The 23,751-nt window shown below is 39.2% G+C and overlaps 1 protein-coding gene across 6 annotated transcripts in view; it reads right to left on the bottom strand.

Annotated features, from left to right (window-relative positions):
- The window catches only part of COL14A1 (collagen type XIV alpha 1 chain), a 225,959-nt gene that overhangs the window by 38,589 nt on the left and 163,619 nt on the right, over positions 1-23,751 (bottom strand). For all 6 annotated transcript variants that reach the window (XM_034668564.1, XM_019806266.2, XM_034668565.1 and 3 more), the window contains 5 exons: positions 23,509-23,595; positions 13,681-13,734; positions 10,198-10,293; positions 8,795-8,848; positions 8,185-8,238 (listed from right to left, as the gene is read on the bottom strand). In XM_034668564.1, the coding sequence (XP_034524455.1) occupies positions 8,185-8,238; positions 8,795-8,848; positions 10,198-10,293; positions 13,681-13,734; positions 23,509-23,595 (345 nt within the window). The remainder of the gene's footprint in view (positions 1-8,184; positions 8,239-8,794; positions 8,849-10,197; positions 10,294-13,680; positions 13,735-23,508; positions 23,596-23,751) is intronic.

The following is a 23,751-nucleotide window of genomic DNA, read 5'->3' as shown; positions in this document are numbered from 1 at the left end:
GTTTCTTCCTAACCCCAGAAAATAAAAACTTCACATTTCCATCATGTAAATAGTTTTACATTTTAACTTTTTAATCATACGAGTAAATTTACCTTTGAAAGATTTTTAGTTGTAAGCCACACATTTGTCACATTAGAAAAGTATTTGCAAAGCTACTCTGTGCTGTGCGTTCTGGTAGGATCTGGATAGCTGATGATGAACGAGACAGTCTTTCCAAGGAGTTTACAGTTTTGAGCAAAGCCAACAATCGAAAGAAAATGACAGAGGGCTATGATGATGGATGAGAGAGTTCCATGGGAATATGTAGAAAGAACAGCTCATCCCCACATGGGAAGGGAGAGAGGGCTTCACTGGAAAGATGTTTAAATCAAGGGACCTGGGAAGACTGGGCCATTGCAAGAGTCTCCCTGCTCATGAGCCACTGTGGCCCCACGTTATAGCCCATCCTTGCAAGTCGGCCAATGCTTAGCCAGGACTCATGTCCCTCTTCTCACCTCTTCATCTCAGGGTGAGGATCAAGAGCAGCAGTTTTCTATATAAAAGCAATAAACTTGGTGAAAAGAAAAACTCTGTAAGATGTCTGTATGTTACAAGGCAACGTAAATGGCAAATTCTAGCTTTGTGATTCTGCTTAATTTTAATCAAAGCTCACTGAATGAATGGTCTTCAACCCTTATCAGCTAAAAATGCGTTTTCATTTCCAAGAACATTTCTCTATCTATAAATTTTCCATTTCATATTAGCTAGCCAATCTGAGAAGATGTGTGTTTGTGGATTAAGCACCCTCATAAAAAGTGGAAACCCCAAGTAAGCAATGAAGAATGAATGGCAGGGAATAGAAGATTAAGTGAAAAGCATAATGTAGAAATTCACTTAAGCCGACAAATATATTTTTCAAGTGCTTGAAGTCAGCCACCCACAAACAGACATGTTTTATAATATGAACAGCTCCAGGCATTTTTGTTTCTGGGATTCCCACCTCAAAATATTAATATGCACCCACAACGCACATTACAAATAAGTTTTGCTCTAAAAACTTGAAAGGATTTTTATAATTTGTTTTTGAAAAGAGGTGGCTATGAGCAAGTTATTAAGTTATGGTTGGCTATGATTTATCAGCAAAGGGAAATCAACCCTAATATGTGCTTTCAAACCTCACTGTTACTTGAATGAATACTAAATTTACCTATGGCTGAAATCGGCAAAATGTACTGTTTTATAGACATTTAATTAACCATTCTTTAATGTCCATTTTGCAGTTTCCCTTGTCCTGCTCTGGAACATATATGTATGTATGTATTGAGGTCGAAGGCATCTACTGTAGGGTCTTAAAAAGTTTGTAGTTTCTAAGTTCTGTGTCTATGGCATTTAAAGGCTGAAACCGACACAAAAAGTGTTGTAATTAAAATTAAAATCAGAAGCTAGGATATTTACGTTTATGTAGCTATCACATAGCACTCAGAACTCGTGACTCAATCATGATACACACCACCCATGACTTTTTTGAAGCCTGGAATGGTGAGTCACAGATTATGAACCCTAAGATTCTAGAGCACACCAGTTGTTAAGGTCCTCTGACTTACACTACACCCTCGGGTAGAGTGGGATCTGTAAACGACTGGCATCCGCTGAGTTTGTTTAGAGGAAGCAAACCAAGCAGTGTGGGTTAGAGAAACACTAGAAAAAACTCCTGCTGTGTGATTTCCAGCCCGTGGCATGGCTCTGGACTGCTGTGAGCACCAGCAGACCGACCAGCGTGGCAGTCAGCCATAAGAAATAAGGCTGCTACTTGCAGCAAAGGATTAAGACCAACCACCAGATTAAGAGGCCAAGCACCAAAAAGCCACAGACTCTGTAAATACTGGCCCAGCCAAGATACCCAAGATCAGTCCTTATGTATGGTACCATGTTGAGCCACGCTGGGGTATTTTCAGACACTCACATAGTATCTATGTGTGCATATAAAGGTATATAGAAGCATGTGCACATATTTACATATACATTCACAATATACTTCTTAATATGTATATATTAACACATATAATTTAAATGTATATATAGAGAGAAATACGAGCATATTTTTAGTAACCTGAAGCAATGACTTGGGTGAATTGAAACAGCAGCAAAATTCTGTGCAGGGAAGTCCTCAGACATACAATAGGCCTAACCCACTGTACTATCCAGTGATTCCAACATTTAGCTGATTATCAGAAGCATGAAGCTTTTTAAAACGATAAATTCCAAAGTCACACCCAAGACCTTGCGTTATCTGAATCTCTGAGGTCGTAGCCCGGGAATCGGTGTGTTTAAAAACAAAGCAAATCTTGAAACAACAAGTTTTGACCCCTTAAGTTGAGGAACAGCTGGTTTGCAAATACAAAGCATCTGGCCTGACCCTGAAGGATGGCCCTGGAACCAGAGAGCAAGGCAGGCATTGTCTGCACCCTATGCTCCAACAGCAGTATCTGCAAAGCAGCGATAACATATAACAAATTCCCCCAAAGAACTGTTCTCAGAGGGGCTCAGATGGGCCCTCCTCCACATCAGTGTGAACAAGCATAGAAGCACATGTCTACGTGCGAACTACCAACTGCTACGTCACCAAGAAAGTAGCCCAAACTGGCTTCTTCCAGCCCCCAAATTCTAGGCAAGGTACCTTCCATCCAGTCTATTAAATATCTCAAATGGAAGACTTTCCTGCGTGAACAAAATCCCCTAGTGACCTTTATGAAACAGAATTTTGTGGAAAGAAAGAGCTCCGTGTTGGAGCCGAAAAGAAGGGTTATACTCCTGGCTCCACCACTCCTTAGCTGCAGGGCATTGTCCAAGTCCTCCCATTTTTTTTAAGCTCCAGATTCTTCATCTGTAAAATGGATTAACAGTGCCTGGCAGTTGTGGTTGTTCTGAGGATTATAGAACATAACGTGGTAAAGCACGTGCACTTAGTCGATAAGTAGTAATAGTGATGCCCGCTATTTTCATTCAAATAAGCTGCCATGTTCCAGTTGCATAAACTATCATCACTGTGGTTGATTTATAAAAATCATCTAGACTCACCAAAATGAAAATCAAATCATCCTCTCCACTAGCTTTGTGATGGGATTTTTACATTTCCTCTTCCGAATGAGGAAGATACTCAAGGGGGATATTATCTTGAATCTTCATATTTAACAAAATGTTCCTTAGATGAATCTCTCATCGCTGCTTAACATTTATGACAGGAGTTAAATCCAGATAATTGACTCAAGATCCATTTCTCAAGGATATTTTAAGTCCAACTCACTTTGATGAAATGAGACATTTCATCACAAAGAATGGCCTTTGTATACATCGGACCCACATCAAAAGGAAGGATGTTCCAAGTGTCCTTTCAACGTGGAATCCAAGAAAGTTAAACAACAGCAACAAACCAGTTGCTTTTTCTTCAGATTCCTTTTTTATAGTTCTATAAAATCTTCTAAGGCATCTTAATACATCAAGCACAGGCATTATAAAATATTATACTGCCCTGACTTATTAGGTTTACATTGAACATAGTGAATACTAAGATTAGCTAAAATTAAATTTTCATATAGAAATTCTTTATATGAATTAATTCCCACAGTAACCTGGGGAGTCAAATATTTTTTTCTACTTCACAGATTAGTAAGGTGAGGCTTGGAAATAGTAAGTAACTGGTCCAATGTCATTATGGTAAGGGTTCAGACTCAGGCCTGGCTAACAGCCCAAATCTATCATATTTACCACTGGCCCATCCTGCTTCTCATAACCTCACAAGTTCAGCAGAATTCATATGCAGAAGTTTTTTTGTTTTTTGTTTTTTGTTTTACTATTTCATCTTTTACAGCTGAGAAAGGGAGGCTGTGGTTATGGCATGAAAATGCAGGTTACAGTGACCTGGGGCAAAGGACGCATTCCAAATTCAGTTCACTTGGAATTTAAAAACGAATACCCTCTGTACAATGGAGGAATTACTATCTTTCAGTTGCCATAAAAGTTCTATCTCCTTGTCATTTTTATTTCCTGTCTCTCTGCCTCTTTTATATAGCCATATCAAGAATTGGAAAATAAAAATAATTTTTACAGTTTCTATTTGGAGAGTTTGACAGAAAGCTCATGGTCTTGGACATCAGTGAACCTCAGAACTGGAAAAGAGGTCGTGTTTTCTATGTTTTCTTCCCTTTTCAGTTCTTTCTCTCACTTCTATTAATCATCCATGTCTTGCCTGTTCTTCCTAGTTTCGCTAAGGACCACCTGATATCTAAGGGTGGGGACTCAGACCCACCCTTCATCAGAGGAACTCAAAGATCACAGGAGGGCCCTGGGGTCACAGACACCAAGGAAAGAAGGGGGAAGAACAAGAGGGAGGTGGCAAGACATGGGGGGCAAGGAGCCCTGAATGCTGTTGGCAGGAATGGCTGGGAATGAAGGTGACTGCCCTCAACTATTGAATCTCGACTGGGGCTGTTGCTTTCTACTTAAATTTACCTTCTTAAATTTTTTTTTAATTTTTTGAATATATAATTTCTTCTCAGCTTTATTAAGACATATTGGCATATGACCCCATATAAGTTTAAGGTACCAACATGCTGATTTGATACATTTATATACTGCAAAATGATCGCTATCCTAACCTCAGCTACCACCTCCATCCCACCTCATGATGACCGTTTCTTGTTTGTGGCATGAACATTCGAGACCTCCTCTCCTAGCCATTGTTGCCTTTTAAAAAGTGGTCAAGTACTGTGCTCTGTCACTTGCCAGCAAGAGACTTGTTCAGTGAAGAAGTCCAACTTTTGCTGGACGTGCTTATGGCCCCAGGCCCAGCTCTGAGTATGAGTTGCCTCTAAAAGTCAAAGATTCCCCATGGGAAAAGCCAGAAAAAGCCAGAAACATTAGAAAACATGTTCCCTGTTTAAAGAGGAGATGTTTAATCTTCTCCTTTTTATTTTTGCTAAGCTCTCTCTCCTTCCAGGCCAAATTAAGGGGTCACATTGACTCCGGCTCCAGGAAAGAGGTACTAACCTTTCCCTAAGCCGATAGTCAAGGTGAAGGGGCTACCTCTGGGCTGTGAGTTCTTACCTGTCAACAAGAGAAGACAAAGATGAAAAAGAAAGATGGATGAGTGGGAGGGAGTAACTGACCGCTCTTACAGCCTGCCTCATGCTCTCACCCCCGGAAAGATTCCAAGGACTGAGAAGCACTGGCTGGACACCATCACACAGATTTATTCCAGCCGCTCCCTCCTCTGTCTAGAGTGGGCTTTCTTCACTCAGAATCAGGGGCAATGAAGGTGCAGCAACAAGAAGTGATTTCAGGGGGTAGTGAGATGAAAAGATAAAATAGCTCTGCCTTCCCAATTCTCTGGACAGCCAAGCCTAAATGGGCAGTTTTCTGGATGTGGCTTTTCAGGCATTTCAGCAGGAAGTCTCATCATCCAGAGTCCGTTCTATACCATGGCAGTTACTGTCATTTCTTCTATTTTTAAAATTCTTTGCCTTTAAAGATGGCCTAAGGCAGAGGAGGAATGATCATGAAGTTTTGTCCCTGGTACTCTCAGCGACACTTCTCTCCCACTGCAAATCATGGACACCTGCTGTCCCAGAAAGACCTGGCCCCCATCAAGGTGCTCCATGTCTTGGATCTGCTATGACCCCCATAAATATTGGCTCTGGACCTCCTACTTTATAATCCTGCTGAGCAACTATCTCATTATTTTAGACTTTTACTTTCTTTAAGCCCCCACATATTTGACTAAAAAGATCAGAATCACCTAAATGAGTCTGTTTTCATCCACTTTTCCTTCCTTCTCTGCTGTTTCTGAGGAAGACCCATTTGTTTTCCTGGCCCAGGTTAAGAGTCATATTCCTGACACCACCACACCCTTCCATGTCCTCCAGGTAGATGGTCTAGGAATTGCCTCCTTTAGCTATTGAAAATCTCTCCTCTTCTGGCTCCTTCCCCTCTGGAGGCAGCAATGGACAACTGTCTCCAGGCTGAGCACAGCACATGGCACACAGAATGTGCTCAAAAAAGATAAGTGCTCAACGAATATCTTATTAAATAAAATCTATGCAGTCACTCCCTCAAGCAAGGCCACCACGTTACACAGTTCTAGAGGGCACCATTATACTTTATTCTGTGTGGATGGCACTCCCTAAAGCTCTACAGTGGAGTACCATTGTCCTTTTCCAAAACAATTGTCACAGAATTTTCACAATACTTTTTAAACATGACCCTGCAAAGAATGAGTATCTTCTGAAAGCCAGTTTTTAAAAGTAAGTCCATTTCCATCCAAGAATTTTTCAAAATAGGAATTGAACACATTCTGAAAGTTTTTTTGCCTCCAAACTGAGGGAGAGAGGACAATAAAATCTACTTTATTACAGCTCTAAGACTGTTCATTTTCTAGAAGAAAACATGTTTGAAGGAATAGCACAATAATTATAAAAAGTCTATGTCGGTATATTGGTTTTAAAAGGAAAAAAAAAAAGGATTTTTTAAAAATAAAGTATTCTAAAACCAAATGATCCAAACACCAACTCAATATGTTTGATTTGGAAGTTCTTTGCCAAGACTTGTCTCCACGCATCGATAAATCAAGTCAATTCATTGAACCAAACCTTCAGAATTGCCATTTTCAGAGCTCCAGGAATCATGGAAGAATCTAGGTGTGTAACCAAACAGGATCTTGGTCTAAGCCCTTTGCCAAAACATATAAATACTTCTAGACACTCCTTCCACATATACAAGAAACCTACATAAATCTAACTTTTAGAGAATGCCTCCTTTAGATATAGTTACGTGGACATGATTTCCGGACTGAGTAGTTCCATTTAATGGGCAAAGACTAAACAGATTTTAAGCAGATGAAAGTTTGGTGAAAAAAAAAAAAAAAAGAACATGGAAGGAATTTAAGGCCCCACACCTACACTTCTATAGAAAAACAATCTCCTTATTCTTGAGCCATATAGCCACCCGAGCTAATGGTGGGTCTTGTTTGAGTAGAGAAGTGAGTCTTCCAGCCAATCATTTGCTAACCCAGTGGGCAAGCTGTACCAAAAATAACCAGTGCATGCCAAATGTGCTGTCCTTCATTGGATTGGATCTAAGTGGTTGCCACTCCATATAATTCAGTCTTGAGGGAAACTGTGGAGCCACCCACATCCTAAATCAGTGACGGTTTAAGGGGGGGGGGAAGATTTACTTGAATTTGTGTTTACCTGTCCAGCTTCATTTCTTGACAGTCTTTCCAAACCTAAGTGTGTGCACATATGTGTACACAAGATACGCACACACACGTGCACACACGGCACCCTACTCTCCAGCCACACTGAACTCTGTGCAGTAGTGGAAATGGCCCACCTCCTCTTCATCTCCACGCCTTCATAGGTTCTGTTCTCTGCATGCAATTGTTTTCCTATCCTCATGCACCTGGCTAATTTTTGTCTCTTGTTGGAAACTCAGCCTGGATGGTGCCTCACCCAGAAAGCTTTCCCCACCCCTCTAAGTCTGGCTTAGTTATCTATTCTTTATACATACCCTCATAGGGCTCTGCAAATACCCCCATCATAGCACGCATTACAGTTTCTTCTTTGGCTCTGGTATTCTCCCACTAAGCTACAAACTCTTTGAAGATAAGAACTTTAAATCCGGCTTAGTGAAAACGTGTTGACAAACACTGGATGTTAACTCATTCCTGTCCTGACCATCCTTATAATTTCTTTCCCTGCTGTCCACATGAACAGGTTAAAAGACTAGACAACTGACATATATCAAATAAATGAAGAACACTGTGGATAGTCATAATACTTAAATTTCACTCCTAGGATCCTTGATTTTCTTTAGGTTTGTGCCTATAAAATGGAAAAAACTGGAAAATCTGCTAAACCAACGCACGCCATTCAGTGCAAATTGCATTCTGGCTATGGGAACATTCAGAAAGAGGTGTTGCCAATTTGGGAAGGTTTGATGAAAGGTCTCGGGTTTTGATGAAACTAATGGACATAGAAGATGTCAGTGAAGGGAAATAGACACAGGATAGGCAGAATGTAGACAGGCAGGAGAAATAAGAAGGGAAAAAACCACCTAGGTTGACTTCTTTGCATAGAAAAGTATCAGAAACAAAGAATGTCTTGGTAAGGAATCTATTGTGTTAACAACCTTGGGCCGGTCGGTCCTTACCCTCTGGCCTGGAGCGCCATCACGTCCTGGTGAACCAATGCCTCCCGGGACACCCTAGGTAGAGCAAGGACCAAAAAAAAAAGTCAGAGTCATGGAAACCAGAAATCAAGTGCCTTTCTACCCAGCTTCTCTGAAATAGATCAAGGCCTCTAAACAAACCTAATAGCATGAAGGTGAATTCAGAATCGAGAACTTATTTGTATGCAAGAAATGTCCCCCACCAACGCTCGCCCCCAGGAGCACCAGTATGACTCTCAGAAGTGACTCAAGTGAATGAACACAGGCTAACAGTCTTTAATAGAGAAACCCCTTACTGCTAAAATTACAGCTGACTCTAGAAGGTATAGCCTTCCCCTCCCACCCCACCCCCACCTTGGCAAGGCTCTTGAGCTAAGAGGATTTGGGGAAGGGGCAGAGGGAGAAAGAGACAGAGAATCTTAAGCAGGCTCCATGTGGAGCCTGGAGCCTGATGTGGGGCTCGATCCCACAACCCTGAGATCATGACCTGAGCGGAAATTAAGACTGGGACGCTTAACTGACTGAGCCACTCAGGCACCCCAAGCTAAAAGCATTTTTTATTTTTTAGCAGACTAAAAAGTAAAACTCATACCTGTGGGCCAGGAAGGCCAGTCTCTCCTTTTTCTCCTTTAGCACCCGTCATTCCCTGAATAGCCAAAAGCATTCGGGCTTAAGTTCACATAGGGTTAATTCTTCGTCTTTTCTTTCTCTCCACTGACTGTTCTAACATTTTCAACATTAACTGGCTTTCACACTAACATCCAAATACAGCATGTTTCACTTCTCACATATGCTACCCCCCCATGTAAGCATTCCTACGGAGCTGAACGTCTATACGGCAGAGCAGTTTAAACTCAGAACACAGAGTCTGATACGGCCGAGGCCACACTGTACATCTGCGGAGGAGAGATTCAGCAGTTTAATACTATTGATAGTTTAGATATCTACCTCGAGTTTGGGTTTTGTTTCAGCTAGAAAGATATGCGAATGGAATCTAGCAGGTAAGGCTACCAAAGGCTTAGTAGTAGTAGCAATTGTATAACTGGAATGCTAATGCTTTCTAAACTGTGAAAATAACCTTGGAACAGAAAACTTCACAGCAAGGGAGATATAATCACATGTGCCGAAAGATGGCTAAAAATGTGCTTAAAAGGCTTGTTTGTTTCAAATACTAATTTTGATTAATAGAAATTGGTTTTACTCTTGAAATCTTGATCCCTAGAGGAAGATCAATGAAAATCAATGAGTGGCATTAAATTTGCTTTCTGTGATACAAACAGAGTGGCTGTATCAAAGTACACTGTCTATAATCTGAAACTCCAACTAAGTGCACTGGCCTTTGATGCCCACGAGATAAAAAATCAGAAATAAATGGCTTCCATGAATCTATATCCATGAATACTACAAATAGATAATGAATAACTGGAATTTGTTACTTTTTAGATTTTATTACATCTATGAAGGATTTGATCCAACAAGAAAAAGGACAATAAATGTCATAGCCCTGTTTCTTTCCTTAGACAACTTGCTTATGGACAAACCTACCCTGTGTGGATGTATCTATTTGTAAAATACCCCCATCACTTAACAAAAAATTCACTAATGAGTGAACTCATGAACTTTCAGTTACTACTTTCATTTCTCAATTCTTTTTTTTTTTTTTTTTAAAGATTTTATTTATTTATTTGACAGAGATAGAGACAGCCAGCGAGAGAGGGAACACAAGCAGGGGGAGTGGGAGAGGAAGAAGCAGGCTCATAGCAGAGGAGCCTGATGTGGGGCTCGATCCCATAACGCCAGGATCACGCCCTGAGCCGAAGGCAGACGCTTAACCGCTGTGCCACCCAGGCGCCCCTCATTTCTCAATTCTTATCTTTAGGGGTTAGAAGGGACTGAGGTTCATTGTAAAGGGCACGGAAGACAAAAGTTCACTCTTTATAATTCATGAAAAAGTGAACACAATAAAATCCACCCAAATGTTTACACGCTACTCACAGGCATTCCTTGAATGGACAGACCACTTGGTCCTTGGGGTCCAGGGGGACCCTGAGGTCCTGGAGGGCCTGTGTCACCCCGAGGGCCCTCTGGTCCCTGGAACACAAGAGAAGAAAATCATTTCAGAGGTAAGTTAGAGTCTCGGTACTCAAAAGATATTTCTGCTTAGAGCACTTATAATTTATTTCCTTACAGAAATGTTCCTAAGGCACAAAACGCTGATAGGATAGCAAGACAAAATGCCTCAGATGGTGCGCTTCCCAGACAAGATGTCATCAGTAAGCCAAAAGAGTAAACACATGGGGGTTGTTCAACTATAATTTTTTTCTTCCGTAAATAAGAAGGCTATGCCAACTATGTGAGTAACTAGACCCCCCACACTCCGTAACAAATCCAAGAGACAGAAGTACTTTGAGACCACCCTCCTGGCCTGTGGCATGTTGGTTCATACCTTCCAGCTGAACTACATTCTCTCCACTTCCACCCCTGTCAGTTACTCATCTTGGGGGCACCCCTGCATTACTAAGACTTTGCCCCCAGTCCCTGTTTGCTTCTTCATCTTGATCCTACCATCCTTCTGTGCCTCTTTAATGTCTGCCTAATGACCTGCCCTTGTGCAATATTCCTTGATTTTCTTTCTTCTCAGGATCAGGCAGTCCTATCACATTAGCAACTCTTATTTCCATAGTTTGGACATTGTGGTTTAGCTAAAGCTCTCTCTCCTCCATAATCTTAGATTCAAAAAACTCTATCCTCAGCCTCTTCTTTCCTTTCTTTCATCCTGGGACTCCAGTGAAAACTAGTATAAGCTAAGACTTCCAACTCCTGGATATCATGTTAAATTTGAGGCTGACAAACCCACTACTTGGGGCAAGCAATACAGAAGATGATAATGAGCATAGTCAGCTAAGTTTTAGGTTCAAGGGAGCAACCATGTGGATATGTCCAATGGTCTGGGGATCAAGGGATGTCTGAGCTGGCATGGATTCTGGAGTAGCTGAAGATATGTTTGTGGGTGAGGTTCTTAAGGAGCCTGTTGAGAGAGTAACAGAGGAAATTGATAAAGACGCGATGAAAAGCTGGTAGAAGGGAGAGAAAGAGAAACCTGAGCAGTGTAGGAAAGGCCAAAGGGGGGGAAATTTCTAATAGAAAGGCCTCCAACCATATCAAATGCTGTAGAGATCTCAAGTAAGATAGGAATTAAACCATAGCCTGTGGATTTGATAACAAGGAGGTTATCAGTGATCTTAATAAGAAGAATTTTACAGGATTCTTATAGGAATAGAAGTCATGTGCAGGTTAAGTATGATTCTGGTTACATATAAATGGAATTCTATACTATGAACTTCATTGGTTCATGCTTCTTTCATGTGTCAGAGTGGTGTTGGGGTTCATACTTTTGTTGCATGTTTCCATAGTATGTTCCTTTCAATTGCTGAATGATATTCCATTGCATAGATACACAGAAAATTGTTCCTTCACCTATTGAACATTTGAATCATTTCCCATTTTTTGCTATTGTGAATAAAGGTGCTATGAACACTTATGTACCCCCCCCACCAAAAAAAAAACTATTTTGGAAGTAAGTATGCAGAAAACAAATGAAAACTATTCTTACAAGAGACATAGTGTAAGAGGAGGAAAGATAGAGGTAGATAGATCTAAAAAAATATGATGGAAGAGACAAGCCAGTAATTGACAAATATTAGTTAATGCTTATAATCATTTAATCATCTATCACTTCAATATTATTGAGGAACTGAAAATGGAGCAGAAGGGCAGAAAGTATATGGTCTCATTTTATTCTATACAGTATGAGACAAAAATGACTAGGAGAGCCCAGCAGCAGGGTTGCTTTAAGCTTCTAAATTCTCATTGTTTGCTACAACTAAAAGATGGACCCACAAAATGGAAAATAATACAGCGTAGGGCTTTCCATATGGAAGGTATCCTTTATCTGTTCCTACACTACGGCACTGGTGGACATGTGAGCATTCTTTGTCTAACAAGAATTTTCCTAAAACCACTTCATACTGATATCTGTGATTTATCAAAATCATCATGTAAAAATAACCACATCAGCAGTGGTCCTGTGGAAACGGATTATCAGAGGTAAGGGGTCAATGTTGGGATCATCAAACATCTTTGAACTCCTAACAAGCCTTCATGATCAGAATCATCATCCGGTGAGAATGTGGGAAAACCATGGGATCATGCGGGAACCCAATGGGAGGAGGAATGCAGAATCAACAGGAGCTCCTGGGCACTGTGCTGAGGTGGAACTGAGGAAGACCCAGTGTATTGCTGTCTGAAAAGAGGCTTTTAAATCACTGGCCTTCCTTGTAGGACCATAAGAGAGAGAGCCAGGTAAGAAGCATCAAGTCTATGCCTAAGATATGTGTTACAATCTCAGAAAATCACACAAACAACAAAGAAGATATCTCATGAGTTTTGAGTTGGCTAGTGACTCATTAGCTTCAGTCTTCTTTCATTTACTTCCTTCCTCCCCATATTAGCTCCTACCTTGCTTCACTTGTTTCCAGTTTTATAGTAAAAATTTTTGCAATGTTCTCTTCCCCATGAAAAAATACCATGCAAATTGAGTAAGTGACCATATTGAAGCAGTAAGTCAAGACTGCAAGGTGGGTGGAGAGGAGATCATGGGGCAACAGGTGAAAATGAAACAGGGGGTGAAATTATAGAGGGCCTTGAATGCCACGCCAAGGAAGGTGAATTGCATTCTCAAGACAATAGCATATGACTACAGATTTAAAGTATGATATGGCCCAGCATAACTTTAAAGAAATAAATCTGGGGGCAGATGTGAAGAATCCATCAGAAAATCAAAAGCACTGGAGCCAAGAGACCAGTTAGAAGATTTGCCAAAAGCCAGATAGAAGATGGTGAGACCTGAATTTGATTAGTGGCTGGGCTTCTGCCCATCCCTTCGGGCGCCTTTGTGCAAACTAGGAAAATGTGTGCCTGGACGTGGTTTGGCAAGGCTTGGTCGTCTCAGCTGGTGCCTTTGTGGCCTACCCCAGCACACATGGTGGCCCTGGGCAGTGAGAAAGGAAAACAGAGCTGTGTGTTTGATTATACATTGTGGGGAGGGAGTAGGACTCTAAAACTTGAGAAATCACCTGGAAAAGAGTGCTGCCTAGTTGTGATTCAGTTTTCTCTCTACTTTGTTGTAGGCAGAGAATGAGAAGAGTATACACGAAAGAACACTACCTTGGAAACTAAACCACTCAGAACACTGACATTCTATTTTTGACCTGGAAACCAACCTTTCTTTCACTGAGTTCTTAAGTATTTTTTGAAAAAACAGAAGTCTTTAAGAATAAAGGAAAAGACTTAGACACAACTTTCCACAAAAACATAAGGGGTTCTGGACTGCAAAGGGTAAACAGTACTGAACTCCAAAATTATATTATTGCTAGATATGAGAGAGACAGAGATACAGAGAGACAGAGAAAAAATTACCTTTGGACCCTGTTCACCTCGTTGGCCCTTTGGTCCTCGGAGTCCTGGACCACCCTGGCAAACAGATGTTAAGTATTAGCACAAAGACAAGTCTTAAACAACATATTTCATCCATTCTCTTCAAAAATATGGATTATGTAATTCTTATTTTGAATAAAGTCCAACTCATTGTGTAATGGTATATATTCATTATGATCCTTTACTGGAAATCTGCCACCTAGACTCACCTCTTCCTGCTGATGATTTCATAGTTTGAGAAAGCTTTCTAGGCCAAACGCTTTCAAATTAAAAAAAGCTTCAGTATTTTGAAATTTAGTGTGTAAGACAACTACTATTAATGGATACAAATAAAATACACTGCTAATCTAAAATTGTGTATCTTATACCACAACTTTGAGATTATTTAATTAAATTGTAAAAAGCATCTAAAAATAGTAACAATTTAATTTTATTTACACCATAAAAGGCTAATCAGTGTTACTGGAACTTGTTATTTGTATTTTCCCTAATATTTTTGCCCTATTAATGCGCCATCTGCACAATTACTTAATATCATTTTCTTTATCTAGATATATGTATGTGTATATGTATTCTTGCAAACATATTCTTTGTATATATGTGCATAAATATATACGTGTATACACTGAATATTTTTCAATTGACTCACTATTTCACTTAAATCTAATCTTAAAAGCAAATATTATAGCATTACAGTTAATGGAAAAATGCATTACTTATTAAGAATAGAAGGTAACCTTGAAAATATACTATAAATAATGTTGCTAAATTTAGCTAGATTTTGTTCCTATTGAAGTCTGTGAGCCATGGGCTTGTTCTTTGATAAAAAGGGAGACAAGTAAGTATTAGTGTGCACCAGACTGAGAATATCTCTTTCACCTGAGCAGAAGGATTAAAAGCTCATTGAAAATGGAATAGCTCTCCCAGTGTGCGATTTCGATTTATTTCCTGCTACACACGTGACTCCTGAAAAACATTTTGTGTACCGTCAGCAAAATACTTGCATCACTTGGGAGAAGACTAGATTGGATGAGCTTTAAGGTTTCTTCCAGTTTCTTTTAACCACTTAAATTCATTCCCCTCCCCAATAACACCTGGTTGCTTATCTTCCGGACTTTTTTTTTTTTTCAAGATTTTATTTATTGGAGGGGCACCTGGGTGGCTCAGTCCTTAAGCATCTGCCTTTGGCTCAGGGTGTGATCCCAGGGTCCTGGGATCGAGCCCCACGTCAGGCTCCCTGCTTTGCTGGGAGCCTGCTTCTTCCTCTCCCACTCTCCCAGCTTGTGTACCTCTCTCGCTAGCTGTCTCCCTGTCAAATAAATAATAAAATCTTAAAAAAAAAAAGATTTTATTTACTGGAGAGAGAATGCATGAGAGAGCACAAGCAGGGGGAAGGGCAGAGGGAGAGGGACAAGAAAACTCTCCCACTGAGCAGTGAGACCCATGTGGGCTGATCCCAGGACCCTGAGATTATGACCTGAGCTGAAGGCAGACGCTTAACCCACCAAGCCACCCAGGCGCCCCTCTTCCAGACTTTTAAAATACAATTATAAAATTGCATATATGTATGTACCTATAGAAAATATTACCTATAGTATTTTTGTGCTATTAGATGATATATTACAAATTACATATGCGACATCACACTTTTTACATACTTCTAAGTTTTTTAATTTAATGTATTTTAGAGGTTCTTTTCCAAGACATAACATATGATTTAACTTATTCTGAATGAGTTGTGTCGTTTTCCAAACCTTGGATTATATAATTGTTTGTTTAACCATTCTTCATTATTAGAAACATAGGGTTTTCTCACCCTTTTTTTTTTCCTGTTTAAACACAGCTGCAATTAACATCCTTATACAGCCCTTAAGTACAAACTTTAATATTTAAGTGCAAATATTAATATTTAGGATATCAACAAGTAGAATTACAAATGATATTTGATGGGTAGGCATATATAATATCAAACTGTGCTCCAAAAAAGCTGTGTCAGTTTACTCATCTACCAAGGGTTTAAGAGGGTTCCTCCTTCTCTAAACCTTAGTCACCACTTAATATTGAAGGGGAGCACAATTTGTTACCTCACACTGTGCCTCTTGGGCACAAGGATTATTTAAGAAACTGCAGACATAGGAGAAGCCCTGAAAACCAAAAACCGAGTAAAAGTTTTATGAGACATTTACATTTATAAGAGAAGTCTCCATTTGTAACAGTGTCTCCCTCTTTGTACCAGGAAGAAAGGGAGGGGTCTAAATCTCTAGAAACTTACTTATGAAGAAGACAGACTGGGGTCTGCATAATAGCCTCAGCCTTGTTTGCTATGCCTTTCCTGGTAACCTCCCCAACCCCCCCCCGCCATCTTTAGCTGAAGATGAGTTGCTTAGTTTTCCTGGGTATCTCCCACGTATACAGGAGGTATGCATGTTATTAAACTCTAGATTGTTTCTCTTCTGCTAATCTGTCTTTTTATTAAAGGGGTATCTTAGCCAGGAACCCAGAAGGGTAGAGAGAAAATTATTTTTCTTCCCCCACAATGTTGTCAAACTTTACATTATTATCAAACTAATTGGTAAAAATAATATTTTACTCTTATTTTAATTTTCATTTCCCTAAACACTACTCTAATGGGGCACCTTTTCATAACATTTTCCATTTGCATTTCATCTCAATGCAACTACCTATTTCTGTATTTTACTCAGTTTTCTAATGGGTTACATGTCTCCTTCTCTTTAATGTGTAGAAATTCTTCATATATTTGGATACCACACCTTTCACTGTTACATGGGATGCAAATATTTTTTCCCAGAGTGGCAGACACTTTTGGTTGGTTACCAAACAGTCTTTCCTGACTCCCTTCTCCATTTTATTTCTTCTACTACAAGACTAAAAAAGATGGATTTGCTTGCCCAGTCTCCTTTGCAACCAGGAATGGGCACATTAACCATTTTGGGCCAATGTGATCAACAGGCCACAAGCCTATAGAAAGGAAAGTGGGAAACTGGGACAAGCTTAGGTCCTTGGGATCATCCAACTCTAAATCTTTTGTTGAGCAAACAATAAATATTTAAACGTCTGTTTATACTACTGTATCAGTCAAATTTTCTGTTCCTTGAAGCAAGTGCAATTCATCCCAATTAATATACCATTCTGGCCTGAACTCTTTAAGTTTTTCTGTGCATCTTTAATGATTGGTTTTTAACTGCAGGTTTTGTTGAAATATAATTGTTTCACAGCTATTCATGCCAGAGGCACCGTGTCTAAAAGCCTCAAAACTTTTATATTTGTAACTTATTTTGCACCTTATCCTTAACTGTCAACACTGAGCCCATGACAAGAATTCAACACATTTTTGTGGATGTTAACTTCCAACCTTTTTTTTTTTTTTTTAAACTTCCATCCTTTTACTAAGAAAGGGTTAGTCTAGGCAAAGGGAATATGGTTCATTCACCCAGGCCTTCCTACGGCTCTTTTGTAGCTTTATTTGCACCAAACACCACTGTGTGAATTCTTGAATGAGAAAATAATCACAACTATATTAAATCATTAGACAGGGTTTATTGCATATTGTTTGGGATACCATTTCTTGAATAGTTTATTATACTTTAAATATTTGAAAATTTCAATAGCGTTTCTCCTGTTTTACATCTTTCTCTCCAAGTCAGAGCTCAAGTCTTCTCTTTCACTTCTCTGCTGCTTTTTTCTCATTACAAAGTTTGACTCTTAGGTCATATGTGAATATTTTATAACTTGTCCCAGCAGTATTGCAGATGAAAAAACTTGAAAACCCTCCAGCTAAAAAAGCTTATTAATGCTGCTTAAAATAAAATAAACATCATTGTAATTAAAAACTGAACGCATAAATACCAGGCAGGAAGAAGAAACAAAAACCAGAGAAGCAAGCATGTGCTCAGAGACTGCCCTGGGGGAGGATGGGGAAAATGGTTCAGGGTTGCTGCAAAGTTTGTATTTTATAGCCTACACAGAGCAAGGAAATATGAACTTGAGCCTATGATAGGTGGGGGCAGGGTGGAAAATGAAATGTTCTTTAAAGCTGAGGAACTTGAAAGTCTTTCCTGTGAATCAGATAGGAAAAAAAACAAAACAATAAAAAATAGCAGGTGGATGACCAAGATGTTGTTTCCAATGTAGCTATGGGAGGAGTAGGAAATGTCTTTGCTAAGAAATATTACCCAGAAGCTGATTCTCATACAATCCAGGGATCAGAATTCATATAGCCTGTCAGGAGCAAACAAAACTCCCAAGTCAAATGTCTAAGGTGGATTTCAGTTGGTTGTCTACTTGGGAGCTTACCAGAAGCAAGCACAGATATTCTCTGGAGGAATACAGCTCAAAACTGGCTCAAAATATCCCCCAAGATAAAATTTCAAGTAATACAAACTCAAATATACACCAAAAAAATTCACAAAATATATGTGGAAACAAGATAGCATGAGTAACATCAGCAGAAAAAAAATGGCACTCAGAACCACACACAATGCAGATATTGACATGATCAGATAAAAAATAAACTGTATTTAAAATATTGAAAGAAAAAATAGTTTTGAAGTGTTACAAGAGAAGAAAGACTATAGAAATGCCTGGAAGGTTTGAAAAGGAACCAAATATAACTTCTAGCTGTGCTAAATATAGTCATCAAAATCAGAAATACAATGGACAGGTTAAGTAGCATATTAAACATAGCTAAAGACAGAATACACTAGAAACTAAATTTGAAGAAATTACATAGAAGAAGCCTGGAGATACAAGCAGAAATAAATAAAAAAGGTTAAGAGACGGGAGAGTAAGAAAGTACATCAGTTGAGTTTCAGAAAAATGTAATAGAGATGATAGGAGAGAGGCAATTATCGAAGAGATAGTGACTAAGAAAACTCCAAATTTAACGAGAAACATTGCCACTCAAACTCATGAAGTCATAAGTTTTCCAAAATGGCAGATAATCTGCATCAAAAACCCCGCACCAGAGCAGAGCGTGGCGAAACTTTCGATCACTAAAGACAAAGGGATCTTGAAAATAAGATCTTCCCGTTTATTAGTTTGGAAAGTTGTCTCACTGCTTTAATTAAGGCCAATATTAAAAAATTTTTAAGCAAGACAGGAGGCTTATTACTCTCTTATAGTAAAACCCGAGCTGATAACTGGTTCGTTGTAGTAGAGTAGCTTTACCACACAAGGCAGACTGGAAGCTTCGGTGCTTTAATTCTATTGCTCTGCACTGCTTGCTAAAGTGAACCATTACCATGTGTTCCCAGAGCAGCATGTTGAGAGAGGTGAGAATGGATAAGGAAGTTATTTTGTTTTCATTTAAGAACAACTTCTAGGTTGATTGCATATCCTTTTTCTCTCACTGGCCAGAACTTGGTCATAAGGTGATAGCTACTTGTACAGATGCTAAGAAGTCAAGTCTCTAGCTGAATGGCCATGTGCTTAGCTAGAACTCGGGGAATTCTGCTACGAAAAAGAAGCAGTGGCAATGAGGGTACAATCAACGATCTCTGTAACAATCATCAAAACTATCTTTTGATAATATGGGAAATAAAATCATTTGGTGATGAAAAAAATTAAAAATTGACTATCAATAGTCTCTCATTAAAGGAACATCTTGGGGCACCTGGGTGGCACAGTGGGTTAAGTGTCCGACTCTTTGTTTTGGCTCTGGTCATGGCCTTGTGGTCCTGAGATGGAGCCATGTAGAGGGCTCTGAGCTCAGTGGGAAATCTGCTTGAGATTCTCTCTCTCCCTCTCTCTCTGTGCCTTCTCCTGCATGATTGCACTCTCTCTCTCTTATAAATGAATGAATGAATGAATGAATGAATGAATGAATGAACGAATAAATAAATGAATAAATGGAACATCCAAAGTGTGTATCCAGGGGAAATAAAAATGATACTGGAAGATACCATGAGCAAAGAAATAGCAAGTATGGAGACAAGTCTTAACACATAGTAATTTATGACAAGTACTAATAAAATGTCTAGTTTGTGATGTTAAAAAAAGTATCAAAATACCTGATAGCAATAGTGCATAAATTATAAAAAGGATGATCCAAGAGAAAAAAATTCCAAGAATATCATATCTGTTGAAATAAGGGTGAAAATCTTGATTCTTTTTAGACTTTGTCAAGCTAAATATGTTTGTTAAAATCTCTTGGTTGACTACTAAAAGAACAGCTATAGAGGGCAAAATTTCCAGATGAGTGGAGGGGAGAAGAAAAGAATAACAATGAAAAGCCAAAAAGTGTAAATAAGTAGACAAAACCTCAACCAACCAAGAAAACCACATATATATATATCATGTGGGATGAATAGAAAGCAAAAACTAAGGGGACAGATAATGGGATATTTGCCCAAAGAGGTTAATTATCACAAATAATAGAGTGAATGGACTAAACTCTAAAAAAAACAGCAAAACCAGACTGAAAATAAAACCTAGCCATATACTATTTAAACAGAACACATCTCAAACATCAAGACAACAGAAGGGCTGAAACTAAAGGATGAAGAAAATGGGCATTAAGGAGGGTACGTGATGTGATGAGCACTGGGTGTTATGTGCAACTGATGAATTAATTGAACTCTACATCTGAAACTAATGACATACTCTATGTTGGCTAATTGAATTTAAATTAAAAAATATATATATACCACAAAAATAATCCAAAAGAGAAAAGTCACTAGCAAGATGATTGTTCTCGATTTTTGTACACTGTAACACAGTCTCAGGATATACATACAAGGCAGAATTACAAACAAAATTTGACAGATTGACATTGAAGTAGAAAATTTTAAACATCTATCTCAGCAACTGAAAGATAAAGAATTAATGCAGATAAAGAAGATTCTAACCACACAATTGACAGTTTGACTTACTGGATATTTGCATTTAGAATTCTGAACTCCACAATTAGAAAACACACAGTCTTCTAAAGCATACATGGAACAGCTGTAAAACTTGACAAAAGGCCACAAAGCAAATGTCAAAGAATCAACAAATGTCCAAAAACTGGTACTATGCAGACTATCTTCCATAAAAACATGCAATAAAGTTAATATAAAAAATATATAAATTGCACATATGATCGGAAATTTAAAGAGACACTTCTAAGAGAAACATGGCTAAAAAGGAGTAAAGAAAAACATAAAAAATAATAGCTCACAGAAATATTAAATTTAACTACGCTGGCCTTAAAATTTCTAGACAATAAAAAGTCCCATAAACAACAACAAGCAAGCCACAGACCAGGAAATGATATTTGCAAACCATATCATTAATAAAGGATTAGTGTCCGGAATACATAAAACCACGGAACTAATAAGCAAAAAATCCGCACAACAAAATCCCAGAAAAGTTTATAAACAGGTATTTATAGAGAAAGGAATCCAAGTGACTCAGAGACAAATGAAAAACTGTTCCATCTTACTAGCACAAAGGGAAAGTCTTATTTAAAATATCAATCACAAGGGTGCCTGGGTGGCTCAGTTGGTTGACTCTTGATTTCAGCTCAGGTCATCATCTCAGGGTCTTGAGATCAAGCCTCAAGTTGCGCCCCGTGCTGGGCATGGAGTCTGCTTATGATTCTCTCTCTCCCTCTGCCCTTTCCTGCTTATTTTTTCTCTCTCTCTCTCTCAAGAAAAATAAATAAATGAATAAAATAAAACAAAAACCACAGGGTTTTACACTCATCAGATAAGGAATAGCTCTTGAATCTGGCAACATCACTGTGCTGGTGAGATGCAGGGAAACCAGACCTCTTCTAGAGTTTGTGGGAGAAGATATTGGGACAACCATCTGGAAAGGCAATTAGTGGTTTCTTCATGAAGTTGGAGATACACCCTCCTTATTCTCCAACAAATCTGATCCTGCGTGTTATTGTAAGGGCCCTCAACTCATGTTTGCAGAGACATACAAAGGATGTTCACTGTAATAATAGAGTAGTAGGGAAATACTCCAGAGTCATGGGTCAATAAACTCTAGTTTATATAATAGAACAATGTGCATTACCTTTGATAAGGTTCAAAGACATAACTTGTTTTAAAGATTTATCTATTTATTAGAGAGAAAGAGAGAGCACGAACGCAGAGGGGACCACACAGGGCTTGATCTCACAATTCTGAGGTCATGAGATGAGCTGAAACCAAGAGTCAGATGCTTAATTGCTCCACGCAGATGCTCCTCAAAGACATACTTTTGGGTTAAAAAAAAAAAAAAGCAAGCTATACACAGTTGAAAATAAATCTGTGTTTCCAATTCCAAGATTAAACTGAAGACAAACCCTTACATTTGATTGAAGTTTCATAATGCACAGAATACTTATATACATATTATCTTGTATATTTCTCAGAATGTCAGAGAGGTGGGTCCTAGTTTATGTATGAGGAAAGGGAGGCTCACAGCGGTTCAGAGACTTGCCTAGTCTTATGATTTAAATTTAATGCTTTTACCATCATTCCACATTGGCTTCTTTGGAATAAAGAGTTTTCTGTTCAAAAAAAAAAAAAAAAAAAAAAAAAAAAGACTTGGGTTCTACATCTGCACTTGAAAGAATGTTCTATGTGCCAAAGGTAAGGGAGAAGCTTCTGGGATGTATTTCAGATACATTCAGTAGGTTCTCTTCCTTTTTGTTCAGCTCAGGAAATGTGGTACACAGATGAGGGAAAATTCTGGTGGGCGGCCCAAGCTGGAGTGAACCTTCACGCTGCCTGTGTGATCTACTGCATGCATGTTGGCAGGCCTGCCTGCCTCCCGTCAGCCAGCGTGCAAGGGCTGGTGAGACATCAGAATACTCCTCCTACAAGGTCTGGATTTCTTTATTTGCTTGTGCTTCTCCTCCCTGGTTTTTCTGTCTTTCTGCCTTGATCCATTTACCAATTCCTAACCACAGACCAACTATATCGCCTTAAGGAAACACCCATAACCCCAGGTTAACAAGTCAGACAGAAAATGAGCACTTAAACCCATGAAATGGAAAGATTCATCACGTAAATTCAAAGAGCCAGGTAGTACAATTATATACATTTTTATATTTTACAAAAAATATTTTCTTTCTCTCTCTCCCTCCTTCCCTCCTTCTCCTTCTGCCTCACCCCCCATCAGGCCAATCTCCCTCTCTCTCCGTTTTTGCAGGAAGTTTCCAACAGCAGTGGAGAACTTCATGTTCGGATAGGGTGAGTTCAAAATCCTCCCTTTACGTATCAACTTTAGCACATACTAGGTGAAGGGAGGTACGTAAATCTTACAGGGGAAATAGAGGGCCACGTTTGAGACATTCATATTGAACATCAACCACAGGGGTTTAAAGCGAAGATTTTGAAATACGTAACAATTTGAAAGACAGTATGGCCTGAGGTTCCAGAGCATCACACACAGGAGTCAGAGAGAAGGGGATTTGAAGAGAAGCTGTGTTCTTTAGGCAAGTTGCTTTTTTTTTTCTTTTAAGATTTTATTTATTTATTTGACAGAGAGATAGAGAAAGCCAGACAGCACAAGTGGGGTGGGAAGGTGCAGAGGGAGAGGGAGAAGCAGATTCCCTGGGGAGCAGGGAGCCCGATGTGGGGCTCGATGGGGCTCGATCCCAGGACCCTGGGATCATGACCTGAGCTGAAGGCATATGCTTAACTGACTGAGCCACCCCGGTGCCTCTCTTTAGGCAAATTTCTTAAGATCTCTGGGCTTCAGTTTGCTATAGAATTAAGTATGTGTGTAGTACAATGGCAAGCGCATATTAGACACACAAGTGACAGCTATGAATATTATTAAAGAACATTGAAGTCTGAATGAGGCAAGACTTACTGGTGGGCCTGCTGGTCCCAGAGTCCCGGTATTGACTTCAGAACAGGAGCAGGAATGTGGTAGCTCTGGGCAGGTCTCCTCATCCCTCTGAAGACAGGGGGAAAAATAGCGTAACTGTTAACAAGACAATCTGTATAAATTGCTTTATGGACTCAAAGAAAACACTTTGATTTAAGACACTTAAAAAAAAAAAACCTTTCAAGTGAACATTGGTGTGGAAAGGCAAAGAATACTCTCTCCTGC

Source organism: Ailuropoda melanoleuca, chromosome 9 (assembly GCF_002007445.2).
Source record: "Ailuropoda melanoleuca isolate Jingjing chromosome 9, ASM200744v2, whole genome shotgun sequence".
NCBI classification, from domain to species: domain Eukaryota; kingdom Metazoa; phylum Chordata; class Mammalia; order Carnivora; family Ursidae; genus Ailuropoda; species Ailuropoda melanoleuca.
This window is presented reverse-complemented; position numbering and strand designations above follow the sequence as displayed.